Source organism: Nerophis ophidion, linkage group LG04 (genome assembly GCF_033978795.1).
Source record: "Nerophis ophidion isolate RoL-2023_Sa linkage group LG04, RoL_Noph_v1.0, whole genome shotgun sequence".
NCBI lineage: Eukaryota > Metazoa > Chordata > Actinopteri > Syngnathiformes > Syngnathidae > Nerophis > Nerophis ophidion.
In genome coordinates this window covers 43,732,767-43,753,682 of record NC_084614.1, presented here as the reverse complement: position 1 = coordinate 43,753,682, position 20,916 = coordinate 43,732,767, and the positions used below count along the sequence as shown (strand labels likewise).

Below are 20,916 nucleotides of genomic sequence, written 5' to 3'. Positions count from 1 at the left end.
TGTTTGTTTGGCATTAAATGTGGGTGGAGGGAAAGGCTGGATGCAAATATAGCTACAAATGGGGCATAATGATGCAATATGTATATACAGTTAGCCTAAATAGCATGTTAGCATCGATTAGCTTTTATTCATGCCGTGACCAAATATGTCTGAGTAGCACACGCCACATAAGTCAATAACATCAACAAAACTCAACTTTGTGGATTCATGCACACCATTATAAGTTTGGTGGACAAAATGAGACAGAAAAAGAAGTGGCATTAATCACGTCTTAGCCAACATATCCAGGAGGTTTACCTCGCTCGTCTGCGGGAAGAGACTGTCGTCGTCCCTGAATAGCTCGCTCTCCGGCAGATTCAGTGGTTTATTTTGCAATATTGCAGATTTCGTTGATTTTATCGTTGGAAATGCATTTGCTTTGAGTGTCGCAGGATATCCACACATTTTTGCCATCTCTGTCATAGCATAGCTGTCTGTCGGTAAAGTGTGCAGAAAAAACGAGGGACTTTCGCATCTTTTGGTCACTGGTGCAACTTGAATCCGTTAGTGTTAGTGTTGTTACACCCTCCGACAACACACCGACAAGGCATGATGTCTCCAAGGTACGGGAAAACAGTCAAAAAAATGGAAAATAACAGAGCTGAATTGACTTGGTGCGTGTAAAAAGATTGAGAAAATGGCTGATTGCTTCATGTTGTGACGTCACGAGTGAAAGGTCATCGCTCGACAGGCTATCAATTGAAAGGCGTTTAAATCGACAAATTCACCGTTTTAGAGTTCGGAAATCGGTTAAAAAACATATGGTCATTTTTTCTGCAACATCAAGGTATATACTGACGCTTACATAGGTCTGGTGATAATGTTCCCCTTTAAGCTGTAGATAAAACAAGAATGGGAAATAATTCCACTTGAAAAGTTTAAAAAATGTCTCCTCAGTTCCCAAAGGTTTATTGAGTGTTGTTAAAAGAAAAGGTGATGAAACGCAGTGGTGAACATGCCCTTTCCCAACTACTTTGACACGTGTTGCAGCCATGAAATTCTAAGTTCATTATTATTTGCAAAAAAAAATTAAGTTTATGAGTTTGAACATCAAATATCTTGTCTTTGTAGTGCATTCAATTGAATATGGGTTGAAATGGATTTGCAAATCATTGTATTCCGTTTATATTTACATCTAACACGATTTCCCAACACATAAGGAAAGGGGATTTGTACGTCAACCAGCTACAGTAGCGACAGCCTCAAAAGAAAAAACAACAATTCCTTATTTTTTCATTTATTTTAAACATCAACATTACAACACAAGCAAGTCTTCAACTGGCTCCTCTAAATGTAAAGTAGCATTGAGCCACAGTGAGCTCCTCTGGGAGGACAGAGTACCTCATCCTATCTGTAAGGGTGAGTAGTATGAATCAAACTTTTTTGGGCCACTTGTATCTGCGATCTTGCTCTTTCGGTCACTACCTAAATCTTGTGACCACAGGTAAGAGTAGGAACCATCCATCCATCCATTTCCTACCGCTTGTCCCTTTCGGGGTCGCGGGTGGTGCTGCAGCCTATCTCAGCTGCATTCGGGCGGAAGGCTCATCGCAGGGCCAACACAGACAACATTCACACCAACATTCACATACCAGGGCCAATTTAGTGTTGCCAATCAACCTATCACCAGGCGCATGTCTTTGGAGGTGGAAGGAAGCCGGAGTACCCGGAGGAAACCCACGCAGTCACGGGGAGAACATGCAAACTCCACACACGGAATTGAAAATACGAAACAAATAACTATCTGAAACTGCAAAAACTTCTAAGCCTTATGGAAGTCTTATAATGAAGGCAAAACATTATTTAAGTGTCTATATTAGACATAATAGCCTACTATCAAAATAACTATGTGTCTGACGCAAATTTTCATTGACAGAAATGTTAAAGTTTTCATATTTATTGTACGCATTTTTACGACTTTGGAAAACTTTAGTACAACAGAGGCTTCTCAGATGGTCCGATAATCCCTGGGAATAACTGGCTTAGAATGGTGATGTAACACAGTGGTGAACATGCCCTTTCCCAACTACTTTGACACATGTTGCAGCCATGAAATTCTAAGTTAATTATTATTTCCAAAAAAAATAAAGTTTATGAGTTTGAACATCAAATATCTTGTCTTTGTAGTGCATTCAACTGAATATGGGTTGAAAAGGATTTGCAAATCATTGTATTGCGTTTATATTTACATCTAACACAATTCCCCATCTCATATGGAAACGGGGTTTGTACCTCAAAGCGAAGCATAATGATGGAACATACATATGTACATAAACAGTGGGGCAAAAAAGTATTTAGTCAGCCACGATTGTGCAAGTTCTCCCACTTAAAATGATGACAGAGGTCTGCAATTTTCATCATAGGTACACTTCAACTGTGAGAGACAGAATGTGAAGAAAAAAATCCAGGAATTCACATTGTAGGAATTTTAAAGAATTTATTTGTAAATTATGGTGGAAAATAAGTATTTGGTCAACCATTCAAAGCTCTCACTGATGGAATCAGGTTTTGGCTCAAAATCTCACGATACATGGCCCCTTTCAATCTTTCCTTAACACGGATCAATCGTCCTGTCCCCTTAGCAGAAAAACAGCCCCAAGGCATGATGTTTCCACCCCCATGCTACACAGTAGGTATGGTGTTCTTGGGATGCAACTCAGTATTCTTCTTCCTCCAAACACGACGAGTTGAGTTTATACCAAAATGGATACATGGATGATACAGCAGAGGATTGGGAGAATGTCATGTGGTCAGATGAAACCAAAATAGAACTTTTTAGTATAAATAACTCGTCCTGTTTGGAGGAAGAAGAATACTGAGTTGCATCCCAAGAACACCGTACCTACTGTGAAGCTTGTGGGTGGAAACATCATGCTTTGGGGCTGTTTTTCTGCTAAGGGGACAGCACGACTGATCCGTGTTTAGGAAAGAAAGAAAGGGGGCCATGTATCGTGAGATTTTGAACCAAAACCTCCTTCCATCAGTGAGAGCTTTGAATGGTTGACCAAATACTTATTTTCCACCATAATTTACAAATAAATTCTTTAAAATTTCTACAATGACTTCTGTCGACATTTTAAGTGGGAGAACTTGCACAATCGGTGGCTGACTAAATACTTTTTTGCCCCACTGTAGCTATCCTAAATAGCATGTTAGCATTGATTAGCTTGCAGTCATGCACTGACAAAAGCCTGATTAGCACTCCACACATTAAATAACATCAACAAAGCTCACCTTTGTGCATTCACGCACATCATAAAATGTTTGGTGAACAAAATGAAACAATGGTAAAGTGGCATAAAACACGTCTTCCTGTGCCACGTCGGAAAAAGTTATACATGTAAACAAACTGTTGCGCCACAGTTCGCTACTAGGGTGGCGCCAAAGAGACGCATACGGCTCTACAGCCGCGGGTTGCCGATCCCCAGTCTAGGCAGAAAACAACATTCACTATGAACATTTCTTTTGTGGAAAATATACCTTTATTTGCCTTTGTAAGAGGAAAAACATGGATTGCAGTTGATGTTTCTGTAACTTTTCCTCAGATATGGTGTCCACTGTAAGAGAAATACTGAGGCGAGGCATGTCTGTCAACCTCTACATGTTCCATGGAGGTTCGAGTTTTGGTTTTATGAGTGGAGGGCTGGCTGAACCTTCCTACAAAGCATTTGTCTCCAGCTATGGTTGGTGCTTCATTGTCGTTCACATTGTCCAATATAAACCAGTGGCCTCATTCATGCCAACTTTGAGAGCAATCTCGCTCTGCCAGTGTCAGGATGCAATAGTAATAAGGTGTTTTGCAGATTATGACGCTCCATTGTCTGAAGCTGGGGATTACACGCAGAAGTACTATCTTCTCAGAGATCTTCTGTCTCAATTCAACAGTAAGTCCAACATATATAGTGGTGTTCCATGTATAACTCCATTTCTCATATCAGAAGGGACCATTTCTCCCGAGATGCCAGTGTTACAACTCAAGGAAGCGTACGAACCTGCGATCACATACCAGCATTTGTCCTTATGGGATGCTTTGAGCTTTACTGAGGGAGTATGTCTTTAGATGTAAGATTCCTTGAGAACATGCGTGAAGCAAAGAGTTGTTTTTTGTCATGAAAACTAAATTATTTGTTTTCTCCACAGCCATTTAAGTCAGTCAAGCCGGTGAACATGGAGAACGTGCCAATGAACAACAGGAATGGTCAGTCTTATGGATACACACTCTATGAGACAACCATCACCAGTGGAGGAATACTGAAGTCAGGAGACAACGTTAAAGACCGTGCTCTTGTGAGTCAAAACTGTTTTGAGTATCTGGGCCTGATTTCTTTATCTGTATACTGTGTGGAGAAAGAGACAGGTGTGGCATATCAAGCTGTTAATTAGACTGGAAAAATTCCAGGATTTCAAAATGTTTTCCGTAGACAGAAGGCATCCGGAAGAATTGTGATACCGTTCCTCTCTCAGCCTATACTCTGGAGCACATTTTCAAGCTCGGCGAAATAGTGCTTACTGAGTCCACGCGCACATCTAAACAGTTTGTCATCTCAAAATCCAGAAAAGGAAAAACGACACATTAAAAAAAAGCATTTACAATTTCTCAGCAAAACCACTCATGTCCAAACAGGGAAAAAAAAGGGCAATCAAGTCCCTTAGACCAACAAGAGTCCCTAGTCACTTGTGACCTGTTCCTGGTCCTCCTCAGCTGACTCTGCAGAAGCTCTTTCGGCCCTCAGTCTCTCCAGCTCCCTATCACGGAGCCTCTCCTGGGAACCCTCCACGCTCTTACCCCTGGGCTCAACAGCGTGCCTCATCCGGTTGTTCTTTTCCTCCAGGTACTCCTCGACCACCAGCTGCTTGGTCATGTTCTGCTGGCTCTCGACGTAAAGCATCTCGTCGGTCTGGAAAGGCTGGCCACTATAAAAGGTCAATAAAAAATGCATAGGTTTATCACAGCATAATGCCACAGATGTTGGAAGTGCTGTGGGAGCGTACAATAGACATGATGACTGCAGGGATGCCCACCAGAGCTGTTGCTCTTAAATTGAATGTTTATTTCTCTACCATAAGCCATTTCCAAAGACATCTCAAAGAATTTGGTAGTACATCCAACCGGCCTCACAACTGCAGACCTCCACATTCAGTATCGTCACCTCCAAAATAGTTTAAGACCACCCATCTGGATAACTGCTGCATCAATCATTTTGAATAACCAAGGAATATCCAAACATACTGCCAGAAAAGCATCTATGGGCAAATCATCTTGATCTTCATGTTCGTCATCTTCATCAGGGTCTCGACCTGATTGCAGTTTGTAGTCGTAACCGAAATAAGTGGGCAATTGCTCACATTCAATAGTGTCTGGTATTTTCTCTTCACTGATGAATCCAGGTTTTAACTTAAAGGTCAGTTGGCAAACAGCCTGAGTGGTTTGCTGATGTCAACTTGGATGGAGTGGCCCATCTTGGTTTGAGGTTAGGGTGTGGTTAGGCAGACATTTTAAATGTACAGAGATACTCTGATGAGATCCCAAGGCCATTTAATTACGACCATCATCCCATGATGAAGCATTGCCAGTATACTCTCCTGACATGTCACCAATTGAGCATGTTTGAGATGTTCTCATGGTTTGGTGTATATGAGCGTGTTCCACTTCTTGCTGATATCCAGGAACTTTAAGGAACTCTATGTAAGAGATTTAGTTGATCATCTGTGAACAAGATGAACAAGAACTGCAGGTTTTATGATTCCCAGAACCTCCTCAGTGCAGTAAAACTGCACCTCTTGTAGTGGCCAGTCTAAAGCACACCTGTGCAATGATCATGCTGCTTAATAATCATCTTGATATGTCACACCTGTGAGGTGAATGGGTTATCTTAGCAAATGAGAAGTGCTCACTAAAAGTTAGATTAGAAAAATATTTGAGATAATTTGTTTTTGGTGTATATAAAAAAGAACAATGGGAGGATAAATGAAAGTGTTGTGTTTATATTTTGGTTGATTGCAAATGACACATCTTTATTTTGACTTTTTGGATTGAAGATTTGGGCTTCACGGTGGCAGAGGGGTTAGTGCGTCTGCCTCACAATACGAAGGTCCTGCAGTCCTGGGTTCAAATCCAGCCTCGGGATCTTCCTGTGTGGAGTTTGCATGTTCTCCCCGTGAATGCGTGGGTTCCCTCCGGGTACTCCGGCTTCCTCCCACTTCCAAAGACATGCACCTGGGGATAGGTTGATTGGCAACACTAAATTGGCCCTAGTGTGTGAATGTGAGTGTGAATTTAGTCTGTCTATCTGTGTTGGCCCTGCGATGTGGTGGCGACTTGTCCAGGGTGTACCCCGCCTTCCGCCCGATTGTAGCTGAGATAGGCGACAGCGCCCCCCGCGACCCCAAAAGGGAATAAGCGGTAGAAAATGGATAGATGGATGGATTGAAGATTCACTATTGCTATCGATTATGAAAGTATGCAAATTGAACTTGGAGAAGCGATTGTATTACAGTTGGCTGCCCTGTGTGCATGCCTGCATGCCCGTATGCCTGTATGCATGTGTTTTGTCGGTTTCATCCACCCATTTCTGAAACAAACATACACAGGCATGCACAATACATGTGCAGAAGTGCATCTGAATGTTGTCAGCAAATGAGCGGTTTAATTTGAGATGACGCCTTTTTATGCATGTGTGCACCTGTTTCTAAACACTGGATGATATTTTGCAACCCTCCAGCCATATTTGAGATTGTATTAATCGGATAACTTTGGTTCCTTTTGCAGGTGTTTGTAAACAGAAGTTACATAGGACTTTTCATGTACCAGCATACAGAACTGGCTGTTCCAGATGCCAAGGTATGGCATTGAAATGAACCATGTTATTATTAAAGCTGTCAAACGATTTAAATATTTAATTGCAATTATTGCATTTTGCCCATAGTTAACTCATAATTGTTTGCAATCGATTGCAGATACATTTAAAAAAATATTTCATAAGTGTTCTTCAGACTAGGGATGCAACAATTATAGATATGAAAACGTAAATGCCTTACTTGCCTATCAAGGAAGAAATTAGCAAGTTTGGCATCAAATTAAAAAATATTTTCCGCCTTCAATCGTCTCCATCTTTCAAAGACATCCCCGATACAAATCCTTGTTTTGTTCCTGGCTTTTTCATGAATATGTTGAGAATTGTAACGACGCTTTTTAGGTTTACTAAGGTCTGACATGTTTAGTAATCTTTACCAGTGGCAGTAGCTCGACAAAGGTGGCGGTGTGTAAATGGCAACCTGGATGTGACACACTCACAGACTTTTTAATTGGTCAAAAGGTGGAGGGTGGGGCATCGAAATTAAAACAATAACAATATTTCAGGGCTGTAAATCAAACATTTAAATTGTATCCTGCCTGAACTACCGTTATCGACTATAAAGGTATTTGAAAAGAACATGATTTAGGAACGCCTTTTGACATATCAGGGCCATTTAATTTTGACCTGACATGAAATTATTACATATGGCACCTTTAAGTTTCCGGAGATAATTAGAGGACTTATAAAATTAATAGTTGTGTTTTACTAGTCTTAGGCACAACCCCAAGTTTCCCTATCAAGATGGACATTCCTCAAGGATGTCTGTTATCACCATATTTGAACCTGCCGGCACGGAAATAATACAAACTCTGTTTCCATATGAGTTGGGAAATTGTGTTAGATGTAAATATAAACGGAATACATCCATCCATTTTCTACCGCTTATTCCTTTTGGGGTCGCGGGGGGCGCTGGTGCCTATCTCAGCTACAATCGGACGGAAGGCGGTATACACCCTGGACAAGTCTAAACGGAATACAATGATTTGAAAATCCTTTTCAACCCATATTCAATTGAATGCACTACAAAGATAAGATATTTTATGTTCAAATTCATTTAAACTTTATTTTTTTTTGCAAATAATATTTAACTTAGAATTTCATGGCTGCAACACCTGCCAAAGTAGTTGGGAAAGGGCCTGTTCACCACTGTGTTACATCACCTTTTCATTTAAAAACACTAGAAAAACGTTTAGGAACTGATGAAACTAATTGTTGAAGCTTTGAAAGTGGAATTCTTTCCCATTCTTGATTTATGTAGAGCTTTAGTCGTTCAACAGTCTCCGCTGTCGTATTTTACGCTGCATGATGCGCCACACATTTTCGATGGGAGACAGGTCTAGACTGGAGGCGGGTCAGGAAAGTACCTGCACTCTTTTACTACGAAGTCACGCTGTTGTAACACGTGGCTGGGCATTGTCTTGCTGAAATAAGCAGGGGCATCCATGAAAAAGATGGCGCTTATATGGCAGCATATGTTGTTCCAAAACCCGTGTGGACCATTCAGCATTAATGGTGAATGTGTTAGTTACCCATGCCTTGGCCATTATTAGTACACCCCCATACCATCACAGATGCTGGCTTTTCAACTTTGCGCCTATAACAGTCCTGATGGTTATTTTCCTCTTTGGTCCGGAGGACACCACGTCCACAGTTTCCAAATATAATTTGAAACGTGGACTCGTCCGACCACAGAACACTTTTCCACTTTGCATCAGTCCATCAAAGATGATCTCGGGCCCAACGAAGCCGGCGGTGTTTCTGGGTATTGTTGATAAATGGGTTTTGCTTCGCATAGTAGAGTTTTAACTTACACTTACAGATGTAGCGACCAACTGTAGTTACTGACAGTGTTTTTATGAAGTGTTCCTGAGCCCATGTGGTGATATCCTTTACACACTGATGTCGATATTTGATGCAGTACCACCTAAGGGTTCAAAGGTCCGTAATATCATCGCTTACGTGCAGTGATTTCTCCAGATTCTCTGAACCTTTTGATGATTTCACGGACTGTAGATGGTAAAATCCTTAAATTCCTTGCAATAGCTCCATGAGAAATGTTCTAAAGGTGTTCAACAATTTGCTTACAAAGTGGTGACCCTTGCCCCAACCTTGTTTGTGAATTACTTAGCATTTCATGGAAGCTGCTTTTATACCCAATAATGGCACCCACCTGTTCCCAATTAGCCTGCACACCTTCGGGATGTTCCAAATAAGTGTATGATGAGCATTCTTCAACTTTATCAGTTCTTATTGCCACCTTTCCCAAATTCTTTGTCACGTGTTGCTGGCATCAAAATCCAAAGTTAATGATTATTTGCACACAGAAAAATGTTTATCAGTTTTAACATCAAATATGTTGTCTTTGTAGCATATTCAACTGAATATGGGTTGAAAAAGATTTGCAAATCATTGTATTCCGTTTATATTTACATCCAACACAATTTCCCAACTCAAATGGAAACGGGGTTTGTAGTCAATTAGCAGATGAAACAATTATTTTTCTTAAAAAAGTGTTATTGAAAAGATCCAAGAATGTTCTAATGTATTCACAACTTTGCCTGAATCTTAAAACAATTCATGTGTGAAAGAAAATATTTGCACGGTCTCTGTAAAGTCTGAAGTGAAAAATGTAGGTATCAACCTGTACACCCCATAATTAGTGCATTAATGAAATGTTGTGTTGGATTAGTTATGGAAGTAATAATAGGCAGTGCGGCAAATTGTTTTTAAGCAGAAATACAAATTGTTGTCAGTTTGTGATGAGGTGACAAGTTATGTGTGTACATCATCTTCCCATAAGATACATCTGCTCGAGAAAGTATGATAATTTAAAAGGAAGCTTCTACATTTGAAAGTTACATATCATGGAACTTCAATTCTTTTGATTTATCAAGTATTTTGGGGGGTATGCAGTACCAGAAACAAAATCACATATTTTAATCCATGACTTCCACCAGTTCAATTTTGGGGTCCCATTTAAACTAGTTATTCTCAAATTGTGGTACATGTACCACTAGTGGTACGTAGGCTCTATCGAGTGGTTTGCCAAATAATCACTTTGTTAAAGTAAAATGTTTTATTTTCTTATATTAAAACACAGTGTTACTGTTCAAACTGTGTGTAATGTTACAATGGCAGAAAAATATTAAATATACTTGCTAAATAAAACCTCTGCCTTGGTGAGCAAAGTGTCATAATCCGTGGTCAGGATCATGTTTTGTGTTTTCTGTTTGTTTTGGACTCCTTTAGTTCCTGTTTGTTCACCTCCTGAGTTTGTTACCATGGCTACTTATTATTTGCACTTGCCTCTTGTGTTCGGGGCGCTCACCTGTTGCTCATCAAGACACATCATTTAAGCGTGCCTTTGCCAGTCAGTCAGTCTTGTTTCTTTGTTTGCTACACGCTACTATTACGTAGGTTTTGATTGTCTTTAGTTTGTGCTAAGCAGTAGCCTTAGCTTCAAATGCGATCCGCACCTTGTTTCGTCGGTTTGTTTTTTGTTTTGTACCTTGTTGAGTGTTTTTTAAGATTAAATCATACTCCTAGCTTCACGCTTTGTCCAGAGTTGTCTGTTCTGCATCTAGGGAGAACGAACCGTGCAATAATCTGCGACCCACACCATGACACAAAGTTCTTTCTGGGGTGGTACTTGATGAAAAAAGTTTGAGGACCACTGATCTAAATGACCAAAATCTATAACTTTTAGTCCATCCATCCAGCCATTTTCTACCGCTTATTCCCTTTGGGGTTGCGGGGGCGCTGGAGCCTATCTCAGCTACAATCGGGCGGAAGGAGGTATACACCCTGGACAAGTCACCACCTTATCACAGAACTTTTAGTCCTCCATCTTCATATTGAATGAATGAATGAATGAGTGGTTTATTTTGAGCCATGCATCAAAACAAAAGATTTACATAAAATACAAAATAAATACATATATATATTATATTTACAGCTACATTGAAAACATTACATGTGACTAATCTTTTGTAGATGTCAAGATTGGCTCAAAAGGGAGTGGGAAGAAGTAAACTTATTAGGTCCCACCCCTATACATATACAATATATATACAATAATATATATAATATAATTCAATTCAGTGGTTGCTGCGTAGATGCTATCGATTATCTATATATAATACATTTAAATTCACACACACTTACATATATACATATGCACACACATATATATATACACAATCACACATATATACAAACACATATATACAAATTATATATATATATACATATACATACATATACATATATATATACATATACATACATACAATACATACATATACACACATAATCACATACATACACAAATGCATCTACCCAAAATACACACATATCCATCGTATATACACACACACACACACACACACACACACACACACACACGCACACACACACGTACGCACACCTATATAAATACTATATATGTTATAGTATATATAATATACACTTTTGTCTATATATTATTAACAGTTTTTGGTGCCTATGGGATCAAGCTTTCATTTTGACTGTGATATTAGTGGTTAATAGTGGATCTGTGGCTGTGGAGCTACTGCCCCTGATCAACAGGACCTGAGGACCACTCTTGCTATGTGTCCAATGCTGTGCATTAAAAGAGACGAGGGGAGCCCCCTGCCAGAGGAGTTATCCACGAGCAAAAAAGCCCCCACTCGCCTGCCCTGTACTCCAGATAGTATACCCAAATCCCTTTTCTTAGTTTCCATTGGCACCAATTCTTTAGTCAGAATTCATATTTGTTTTTACATTTGCAGAATATTAGTATTACTCAAATTGCGTATAGGATTGCACACACACACACGCACACGCACACACTCACACACACACAAAACACACACACACACACACACACACACACACAATTCAATGTATTCCTCTTATTGATACTAATTCATATATTTTAACTAGTTAGGTGATGTCATAGAAGTAATAATAATAATAATGATAATTTCAACAATGACTACAACAATAATAATAACGATAATGATAACAATAATAATAATAATATGAACAATAGCAATAGCAATGACAATAAGTGATGACAATAATACATATAAAATAATGATAATGAAGATGATAATAACAACAATAATAATAATAATAATAATAATAATCATTATTAGCCAGTGATGGAGTTTAACACTTAGGCATCCATGTTCACATTCATATACATTGCCCATACCATTTTTTTGTATCTTGTTTTGAACTGATGGACATTTGAACATTGCTTGAGCCCCACATCCAATCTGTTCCAAAGTTTCACTCCACGCACGCACAGACACACACAAACTTTTCCTCGAAGTTCTTACTGTTTGAATGGTAAAGATACTACACCCCCTTAGATTATGAACTCCTTCTCTGTGTTTGAAATGTTTTTGAATATTGGCAGGTAGAACCTTTTTCTTTGCTTTAAATAGTAATTGAGCTGTATTAAAATCAACTAGATCAGGCAGTTTTAATAATTTAGATTGTAAAAATAAAATATTTGTGTGGTCACAATATCCCACCTTGTGTAGAATTCTTATTGCATGTTTTTGGAGTGTAACCAGGGGATGTAGTGAAGTTTTGTAGTTGTTGCCCCAGATTTCTATGCAGTAATTTAGATACGGCAATATATTAATTCACCATGTGGCCCCTTTTTATATAATGTGTCTTATTTCCTAAAATAAAATTAAAGTTGAGTTGATTTATGTTTTTTATTCCAGTTGGTATGGAGTGAGAATAAGCAGGATAAATACATCTGGATAAAGTTTCCATTTTGGTTAAGTAAATACGTCCAAGTATTGGAAAATGTCTTGGTTGCCATACATTCAGCTTAGTTTGGCATTCTTTAGATCTATTTTCTTTGTTTGTTTTCTGAGTATTTTTGTTTCATAGTTACTACCTAAATATTTCACCTCAGACTTTACATAAACATTGCAAATATTTCCTTTTTGCGATAGGAAACAATTCAAAATTTTTTAAGGTTTAGACAAAGTCCTAAATAATTTAGAGAATTTTTTAATCTTTTCAACAACTAATGGAATTCGAAATTATCTATTATAGGAAAATAATTGTTTCATCTGACAACTGACTATTATTTCCATGCCAGCAGGTTCAAATATGGTAATAACAGACATCCTTGAGAAATGCCCAAATTGATTGAGAAACTTGGAGTTGTGCCTGTACCTTCTTTTAATAATGCTGGCATCAGAAAAAGAAAGTCATGGTTCAGTGAGTCAAGGGCTTTATAAAAGTCCAAGAAGAGCAGAAGACCACCATGTGTAACTAGTAAATGTACTAATGTGTAAAGTAAATACTTTAGACAGTTCCAAGATTTCTACAGAAATATCTACACATATATCAACAGAAACTGAAATAGAAAAGCAGACCAAAATTGATGTGTTTTCATATATATTTATTTTTATTTTAACCAGAAAACATCCCATTGAGATTAAAATCCTCTTTTTCAAGAGGCAGCAAAGTTACACATCTAATTACGTTCACATTACACATTAAAATGACAGGATGGACATCAAGTAAAACAGTTTCAGATAACTGAGGTTCCTTCAAATGTTTTTAGTTCAGCTTTAAAAGTATTTCAGGAAAAAAATTTAGTGAGCTTCCAGTTTCTTTGTAGCATGTTCCAAGCACAAGGAGCTGCATAGCAAAAGTTTTTTTCCTTAACTCAGTGCGAGCAAAAAGAACAGAGAGCAGCAGTTGATCATTGGATCTCAGGGCATAAGAGTCTGTACTTCTCTGTGTAATCAATGTACAAATTTCATCGGGCCTTAGTCCCAGAAGAGCCTTTTGGATAAAAGTGTACCAATGACATTGTCTCTTAGTGGACCGAGAAGGCCATCCCACCCGGGAGTACAAGTCATATTGGTGAGCAGGGATTTTGGGCCCCATGAAAAAAATCTTTACAGGGCCCTCAACACATAATTTCATATAATTTCATCATTAGGGGCCTCTCTGGGCCCCCCTCCATCATGGGCCCCTAGAATCCGTCTCCTTTATCCCTCCTTTTCGGCGCCACTGGTGGTGAGTCATGGCACTACAGTTGGTGATGAACCTCAAAGTAGCATGGTAAACAAAGTCCACCATCTGAAGGCAGGAACGAGTAGCACTCATATAAAAAAGATCATCATAACCTAGCACAGATAAAAATTTGGCAGACAAGGCGCTTTTTTACACCAAAAGAAAAGCATCTCTAATCACGGAAGAAAACCCCCAATTTCAGTTTTACTTTCTTCACCAGTTTATCAATAAAAGGTTTTAAAGTGATAAGAGTCATCAATTAAAACACCAAGGTATTTATATTCATGCACCACTTCTATGACATTCTATTCAAGAGTGGACTGTACCGGGGGAGTTTGAGGCACTTTCCTATGTTTGTAAAAAAAAAAAAGCATACGTTTGATCTTGTCAGCACTGAGAACAAGTTTTAGATAAATAAGTGAATTCTGCACAGCGACCAAAGCTTTCAAATTAACAGCATGTTCAACAGATGATCCGATTCAATAAATAATTGTATCATCAGCATAAAAATGCATCCATCCATCCATCCATTTCCTACCGCTTATTCCCTTTGAGGTCACGGAGGGCACTGGTGCCTATCTCAGCTACAACTGGGTGGAAGGCAGTGTACACCCTGGACAAGTCGCCATCTCATCGCAGGGCCAACACAGATAGACAGACAACATTCACACTCACATTCACACACTAGGCCCAATTTAGTGTTGCCAATCAACCTATCCCCAGGTGCATGTCTTTGGAAGTGGGAGAAAGCCGGAGTACCCGGAGGGAACCCACGCATCACAGGGAGGACATGCAAACTCCACACAGAAAGCTCCCGAGCCCGGGATTGAACCCAGGACTACTCAGGACCTTTGTATTGTGAGGCAAACGCACAAACCCCTCCGCCACCGTGCTGCCCCATAAAAATTCATATTCGCATCAAATAAATGTTCGAGATCATTGATGTATAAGACACATAGGAGAGGCCCCAAAACAGATCCCTGAGGCACCCCTTTATGAACAGTGACAAATTATGAACAAAGGTCCTGTTTTCTAAATAATTAGAAAGCCAAGCGACCATGTGTTTTGACAGTGCAATGAGAAACAGCCTGCGTTTTAAAATAGCGTTGTCTACAGTGTCAAACGCTTTGGAGAGATCAATAAGAAGTGAGGCACAGTACTGTTTTTTTTCAATCGCTACAATGATGTCATTTACCACCTTCATTGTCGCAGTGATAGTGATGTGCTGTTTCCTGAAGCGTGATTGATCCATCCAACCACCTTCTTCTGCTTATCCGAGGTCGGTTCGCAGGGGCAGCCGCCCTTAGCAGCAGCTATCTCTCCCCAGCCACTTCGCCCAGCTCCTCCCGGGGATCCCGAGGCGTTCCCAGGCCAGCCGGGGGAGATAGTCTTCCCAACGTGTCCTGGGTCTTCCCCGTGGCCTCCTACAGGTCGGACGTGCCCGAACGCAAGGGAGGTGTTTGGGTGGCATCCTGACCAGTTGCCCGAACCACCTAATCTGGCTCCTCTTGATGTGAATGAGCAGAGACTTAACTTTAAGCTCCTACCCGGATAACAAAGCTTCTCACCCTATCTCTAAGGGAGCGGCCCGCCACCCGGCGGAGGAAGCGCACCCTTTCAGTCATAACCCAAAGCTCATGAACGTAGGTGAGGATGGGAACGTAGATCGATCGGTAAATTGAGAGCTTTGCCTTCCGGCTCAGCTCCTTCTTCACCACAACGGATTGATACAGCGTCCGCATTATGAAGACGCCGCATCGATCCACCTGTCAATCTCACGATCCACTCTTCCCTCACTGGTGAAAAAAACTCAGAGGTACTTGAACTCCTCCACTTGGGGCAAGATCTCCTCCTCAACCTGGAGATGGCACTCCACCCTTTTCCGGGCGAGAACCTTGGACTCGGACTCGGAGATTGATATTTACAAATAATTTTATTTGAATAGAAGAAGTCTTTCCACTGATCACAAACAAGAGATTCCAGGATTTTTGATAAGACACATACATTTGATATTGGCCTATACTTACAAAGAACTGCTGGATTACCTCTCTTTAATAAAGGGAGGACAAAAGGATATTTCCTGACGGATTAAACATTATTAAAGTAGCTCTGCTATAACATCAGTTAACAGCTTTAAAAAATTAAAAAATAACAAATAAAAAATCATCTGTACTATGATGCACAATCAAATTCCTTTTTGCCGCCACTGTCCTTTATTGATTCCTTCAGGAGAGTTCCCTCAGGAAAATAGACATATGTAGACGTCAGATCTCGTTGTGCCATGTCTAAAATATTTTCTGTGTAGGGCTCCAAAGAACTTTGTTTTTCTATTTCCTTTTATGTATTTCAAAACGAAATTCAAATAAACGAATCGTTTTTTTTTTTTTTTCAATATTCCTTCATGAAAAGATAATTGAAATAACAAAACATACACCGACCATTTTACTGTTCTGTATTGGTTTTTGATTAATTGGACCATGAGTGTGTTTGTACACTTGTGTAATGCATATTGGGCAATGATACTCACTATCGACCTCAGCCAACAGGTGGCAACACTATTGCAATGTTTGAAAATTAATGATTTAAAAATAAATTTGGGACAAACGGCGCACTGTAGTTTGGGTATTTAAGCAATCATTTGGCATACCATTAATTTAAGCCCGTGTACCACATACCACAGTTTGAGAATCACTGGTTTAGGCTAATTATATGTGCAAAACAACTTTGTGGCTTGCGTTTTCACAAACGCTGATCGCGCAACCAAAAAAAATAGTGCTGTCAAAGGAGATTGGCATCAACTCATTATCGTTAACTTTGACTGCCCTTATTAGTACATTTTTCTTGGCAAATTGCAGTGGGGTGTTTGTTTCCCCAGGCTAAAGTCTGCAAATGACAATCCTCATATTGTCCCCACAGGGACAGCGAACTTTAAGTTTATTGGTTGAAAACTGTGGACGAGTTCACCGGGGAAGGGACCTTGACAAGCAGCGCAAAGGTAATTATTAGACATGATGCGGAACCTTGTCGTGTCTGCTCTTACATACGATGTCATTCAAATACAGTATGTGTCCTTACAGGCCTTGTCGGGGATATTTTACTAAACAATATTCCACTACAGGATTTCATGATATACATCCTGGAAATGAAACCCAGTTTTATTGATAGGTTTGTACACTTTTGGTACATAATGTGATTATTTTTGTGTAACAGTTTGTTCATAACATATGTTTTAGTCTCTATCAGGCTTCTTGGAAAACTCTTCCTGAAACCCCCAGTTTTCCTTCCTTTTTCATGGGCCAACTGTTTGCATACGGATACCCCAGCGATACATTTGTGAAACTGCCAGTGGGTGAAACACATAATCAAAATCAGAATCAGAAATACTTTAATGATCCCTGGTGGGAAATTAAGTTTTTCAGCAATGTATAATGTATTTATATCTTAAATACCTGAGCTGTAACAGTATTTCATTGTGATTATGAGGTACCGTTACACCCCTACTAAATTGTAGTGATGAAAAATGATTGAATTTTCTTTGGGTTCACAGGGTTGGGAAAAAGGTGTTGTTTTTATCAATGGGATACATCTGGGATGCTACTGGTCCATTGGACCCCAACAGACTCTCTACCTCCCTGGTCCTTTTCTCAACAGTGGAATCAACCAGGTATCTATGTGGACATTTTGGAATGAACAATACCTGTATGTTTGAACATTCTGTAATATAATCAGTCGTCCCAGGGTTTTTCAGGATTTTTTGGGTGATTGTTGAGGCATAAAATGCCTGAATTTACGGCAGCTTTTTTAGAAAGTTGCAGCAATAGTTGCGATGTTTTGAGGCATTTTTTTTTCTATCTTGTGGCAGTTTTGCCTTCTTCCAAACTTGCTTCAAACAAGCCATGCGGAATTGGAGACTCTAGTGACATGTTTTTCCTTTGTTACTGCATATCAGTGGATATCTCCATATATAACAGAGCTTTGAACAAGTTCACCATTTTTATTTAATTGTAGGAGTGCAACAGTAAAACACATTGTAAGCTATTGGAACAAATTTAACATCCTAATGGCCCATGGGTGAACACTGTTTTTAACTTTGTTTGCCCTGCTCTTGTGTGATGAATATCTCTTCCCTGGTGGCAGCAAATTGATTAAGTAATGACCAGGGTAAGAGCTGTCTGCCAGGATTTTCTTTGCTCTGCCAAGGCAGCAAGAACAAACAATGTCCTCCAGGGAGAGCTGAGGGTGACCAATAATCTTCTCCGCTGTCCTGTCTGCAATTACATGTTAAGTAATAATTGTCATGCCTGTTAATCAGGGTTTATGTTTGATCATGTTATGTTTTGTTTTTGTTTCCCGTTTTTGCACTTCCTGGTTTTGTTGGTTTCCATAGTTACTCATTAGTTTCCACCTGGTCTCCAAGTTACGCCCCTGCCCTCAGCCCCACACCTGTTTCTCATCACCATAGTCACTATTTAAGTCATTTGTTTTCTGTTCCTCGGCCTGGGAACTTTGCTTTTGTGCTTGCATACTACTTGCTTATGCATGCTACATGCTTGTGCTACATGCTACTTACTATGACCACGCACCTACCTTGCCTTGACACGCTGATGATTGTTTTGACCACGCCACGTAAGATCTTGTTTGTATTTATGCCTCTGTGCAAGTTTTTTTGGTTTGTTTTGTACCTTTGATAGTATCTTTTGTTTATTTGTATATAGTCACACCATTGTGCTATTTTGTTTGGAGTTTAGTCTAGGTTATTATCCGCCACTGAGCGCGCCCTTTGTTTTCCCTTTTTGTATTATAGTATATAAATAAATTAATCATGTACTCACATTCTCGCCTGGCTCGTTCCAAATTCCCTCTGCATCGAAGAAGCAAAACTAATCCAAGTCAAAGTCCTGACAATAATAAGAATAATAATAATTAGCTTTATTGTCTCCAAGGAGAAATTTGTCTTGGACATCAAGACACAGCGTTTTACATACATACTCTACATACATACAGTTGATCCGACAATACAGTGACGACAGTGGACAGTGCGCAGGTATATCAGTTAGTTATGAGATCACACATTGCACACTTCCCGTATTGCACTATGCTAATATTGCACTCCTTATTATTTTACCTGGATACTACAGTAATTTTCTGTTATTAAGTACTTTGATTGCTAGTGGGACAAAGGCAGATGCATACCTGTTGAGTTTGGATGTTGCTGTTTTGTACCATTTACCAATTGGGATCAACAGAATTTCACTATTAAGTATGAGGTGTGGGTCACGGGTGATTTTAACACCCTGTCGTGTGGAATATTTTTTGAAGAGAACAAGGGGGCTGCATGGCAATTATTTTACCAGCTTTTTGAAGTTGGGTTGTGAGTCTGACAGACAGATTTCCAAACCATGTGGAGATCCCATAACGGATAACAGATTCAATGTTTGCCTTATAAAACAACATCATGATATTGCTTGCCACACCGTGGACCCTGAGCCTCTTTCGAAAGTGCAGGTGCTGGTTAATACGGGAGCAAACATAGTCAACTTGGTTGGCCCAGGTTAACTGGGAATCAAAACAAATACCTTCTCCTTTTTTAAATTTATTTATTTATTTTTTTTCTTTGTCATGAAAAAGGGACGTTTTTGTCATGAAAAAGGGAGGTTTTTGTGTTTGGTGCACTAATTGTAAGTGTATATTGCGTTTTTTATGTTGATTTAATAAAATTAAATAAAAATAATATTATTTTTTTTTTTTTTTAAATAGAAATGAATACAAAAATTCTTCTGCGGCCCGGTACCAATCGGGCCACGGCCCGGTGGTTGGGGACCACTGGGTTAAACAACTGTTAAGCACAGCCTTAAGATAAATGATACCATGTTTTTCCAAGACTATAAAGACACCTGCAATGGACTTGGTGCAAAACCAAAACCAAAACCAAATCAGAATGTTCGAATCCATGGGCGATAAAGTTACCAAACAGATTTTTGCCAATGTCACAGCTAAATGTGAATAAATATCACAAACTACTGATAGTTATAAGATAGAACCATACAATACTTTTTATTAGACATGGCAATAGCGAACGATTTTGGTGTGCATGTATGTGCCAGTCTGCCCCACATCAAGGGGATAGAAAAAAATAAGGAAATTTATAGACTACAACTTTGGACTACAACTAGATAAAAAAGGCGCTTTGTGCAAACCTATTTGGGTAAACCGCTACCATATATGGAGATATCGCTTATGTAACTAATGTAAACTATGTCACTAAAGTCTCAAATTCCAAACAGCTTGATGGAAAAAGGAAAGATTATGTTTTTGTTTACCTTTGCAATCCAAATCATATTCAAATTTGACTATTTTCTATGAAAACAGATCATTGTTTTTGAGGAGCAAGAAAGCGACTACAAGGTCATTTTTGAGGATACGCCTGATCTTGGAATGGCAGCAGACGTCCAGTGACTCCCATCATCCAGCCTGTGTCATTAAAAAATTCAACTTTTTTTTTTTTTACCCCTGATTGGCAACCTGAACACATCTGGTTCAGGTTGCCAATCAGGCTATATATGCCTGCCTCGCCCTCCAGTCAGGGCTGATGTTTATGTTACATGTGTTGCTGTAATCAAAATACCTGTTTTACCTGCACGTTGTCCTCCTGTCTTCTGCATTTTTGGGTCACAATTACTGCAATGATGCAGGTTCATGATGGACTACTCAGGCCAATGAGTGACCTTGCGGCGATGTCCGTTGGAGTCATCCGTCTATTCTTGCTAACGTGGAGCCATCCGTCTATTCTTGCTTGAATATCAGCTTTCAGAAAGATGATAATGCTCACCTATACAAAAGCTGCTAATACGCGATACAATATATTTACTGTGGATGTAATATATTATTTACCAATGCTTTTTGAGGAAACTATTACACAGTACGTACAGTCAGAATGATTGTAGGCACATAAATGAATATATTG

The 20,916-nt window shown here is 39.4% G+C and overlaps 1 protein-coding gene across 3 annotated transcripts in view; it reads left to right on the top strand.

Moving 5' to 3' along the window:
* The window catches only part of LOC133551442 (beta-galactosidase-1-like protein 2), a 44,403-nt gene extending 23,812 nt beyond the window's left edge, over positions 1-20,591 (top strand). Inside the window, exons 10-19 of one of the 3 annotated variants that reach the window (XM_061898142.1) lie at positions 3,585-3,722; positions 3,843-3,923; positions 3,978-4,087; positions 4,180-4,326; positions 6,809-6,880; positions 16,869-16,947; positions 17,030-17,117; positions 17,186-17,297; positions 17,500-17,616; positions 20,322-20,591. In XM_061898142.1, the coding sequence (XP_061754126.1) occupies positions 3,585-3,722; positions 3,843-3,923; positions 3,978-4,087; positions 4,180-4,326; positions 6,809-6,880; positions 16,869-16,947; positions 17,030-17,117; positions 17,186-17,297; positions 17,500-17,616; positions 20,322-20,408 (1,031 nt within the window). In that variant the 3' untranslated portion in view covers positions 20,409-20,591. Of the gene's footprint in view, positions 1-3,584; positions 3,723-3,842; positions 4,088-4,179; positions 4,327-6,808; positions 6,881-16,868; positions 16,948-17,029; positions 17,118-17,185; positions 17,298-17,499; positions 17,617-20,321 lie in introns of all 3 variants that reach the window. The other 2 variants (XM_061898143.1, XM_061898141.1) reach the window with 2 other exon arrangements.
* The last annotated feature ends 325 nt before the right edge of the window (positions 20,592-20,916 follow it).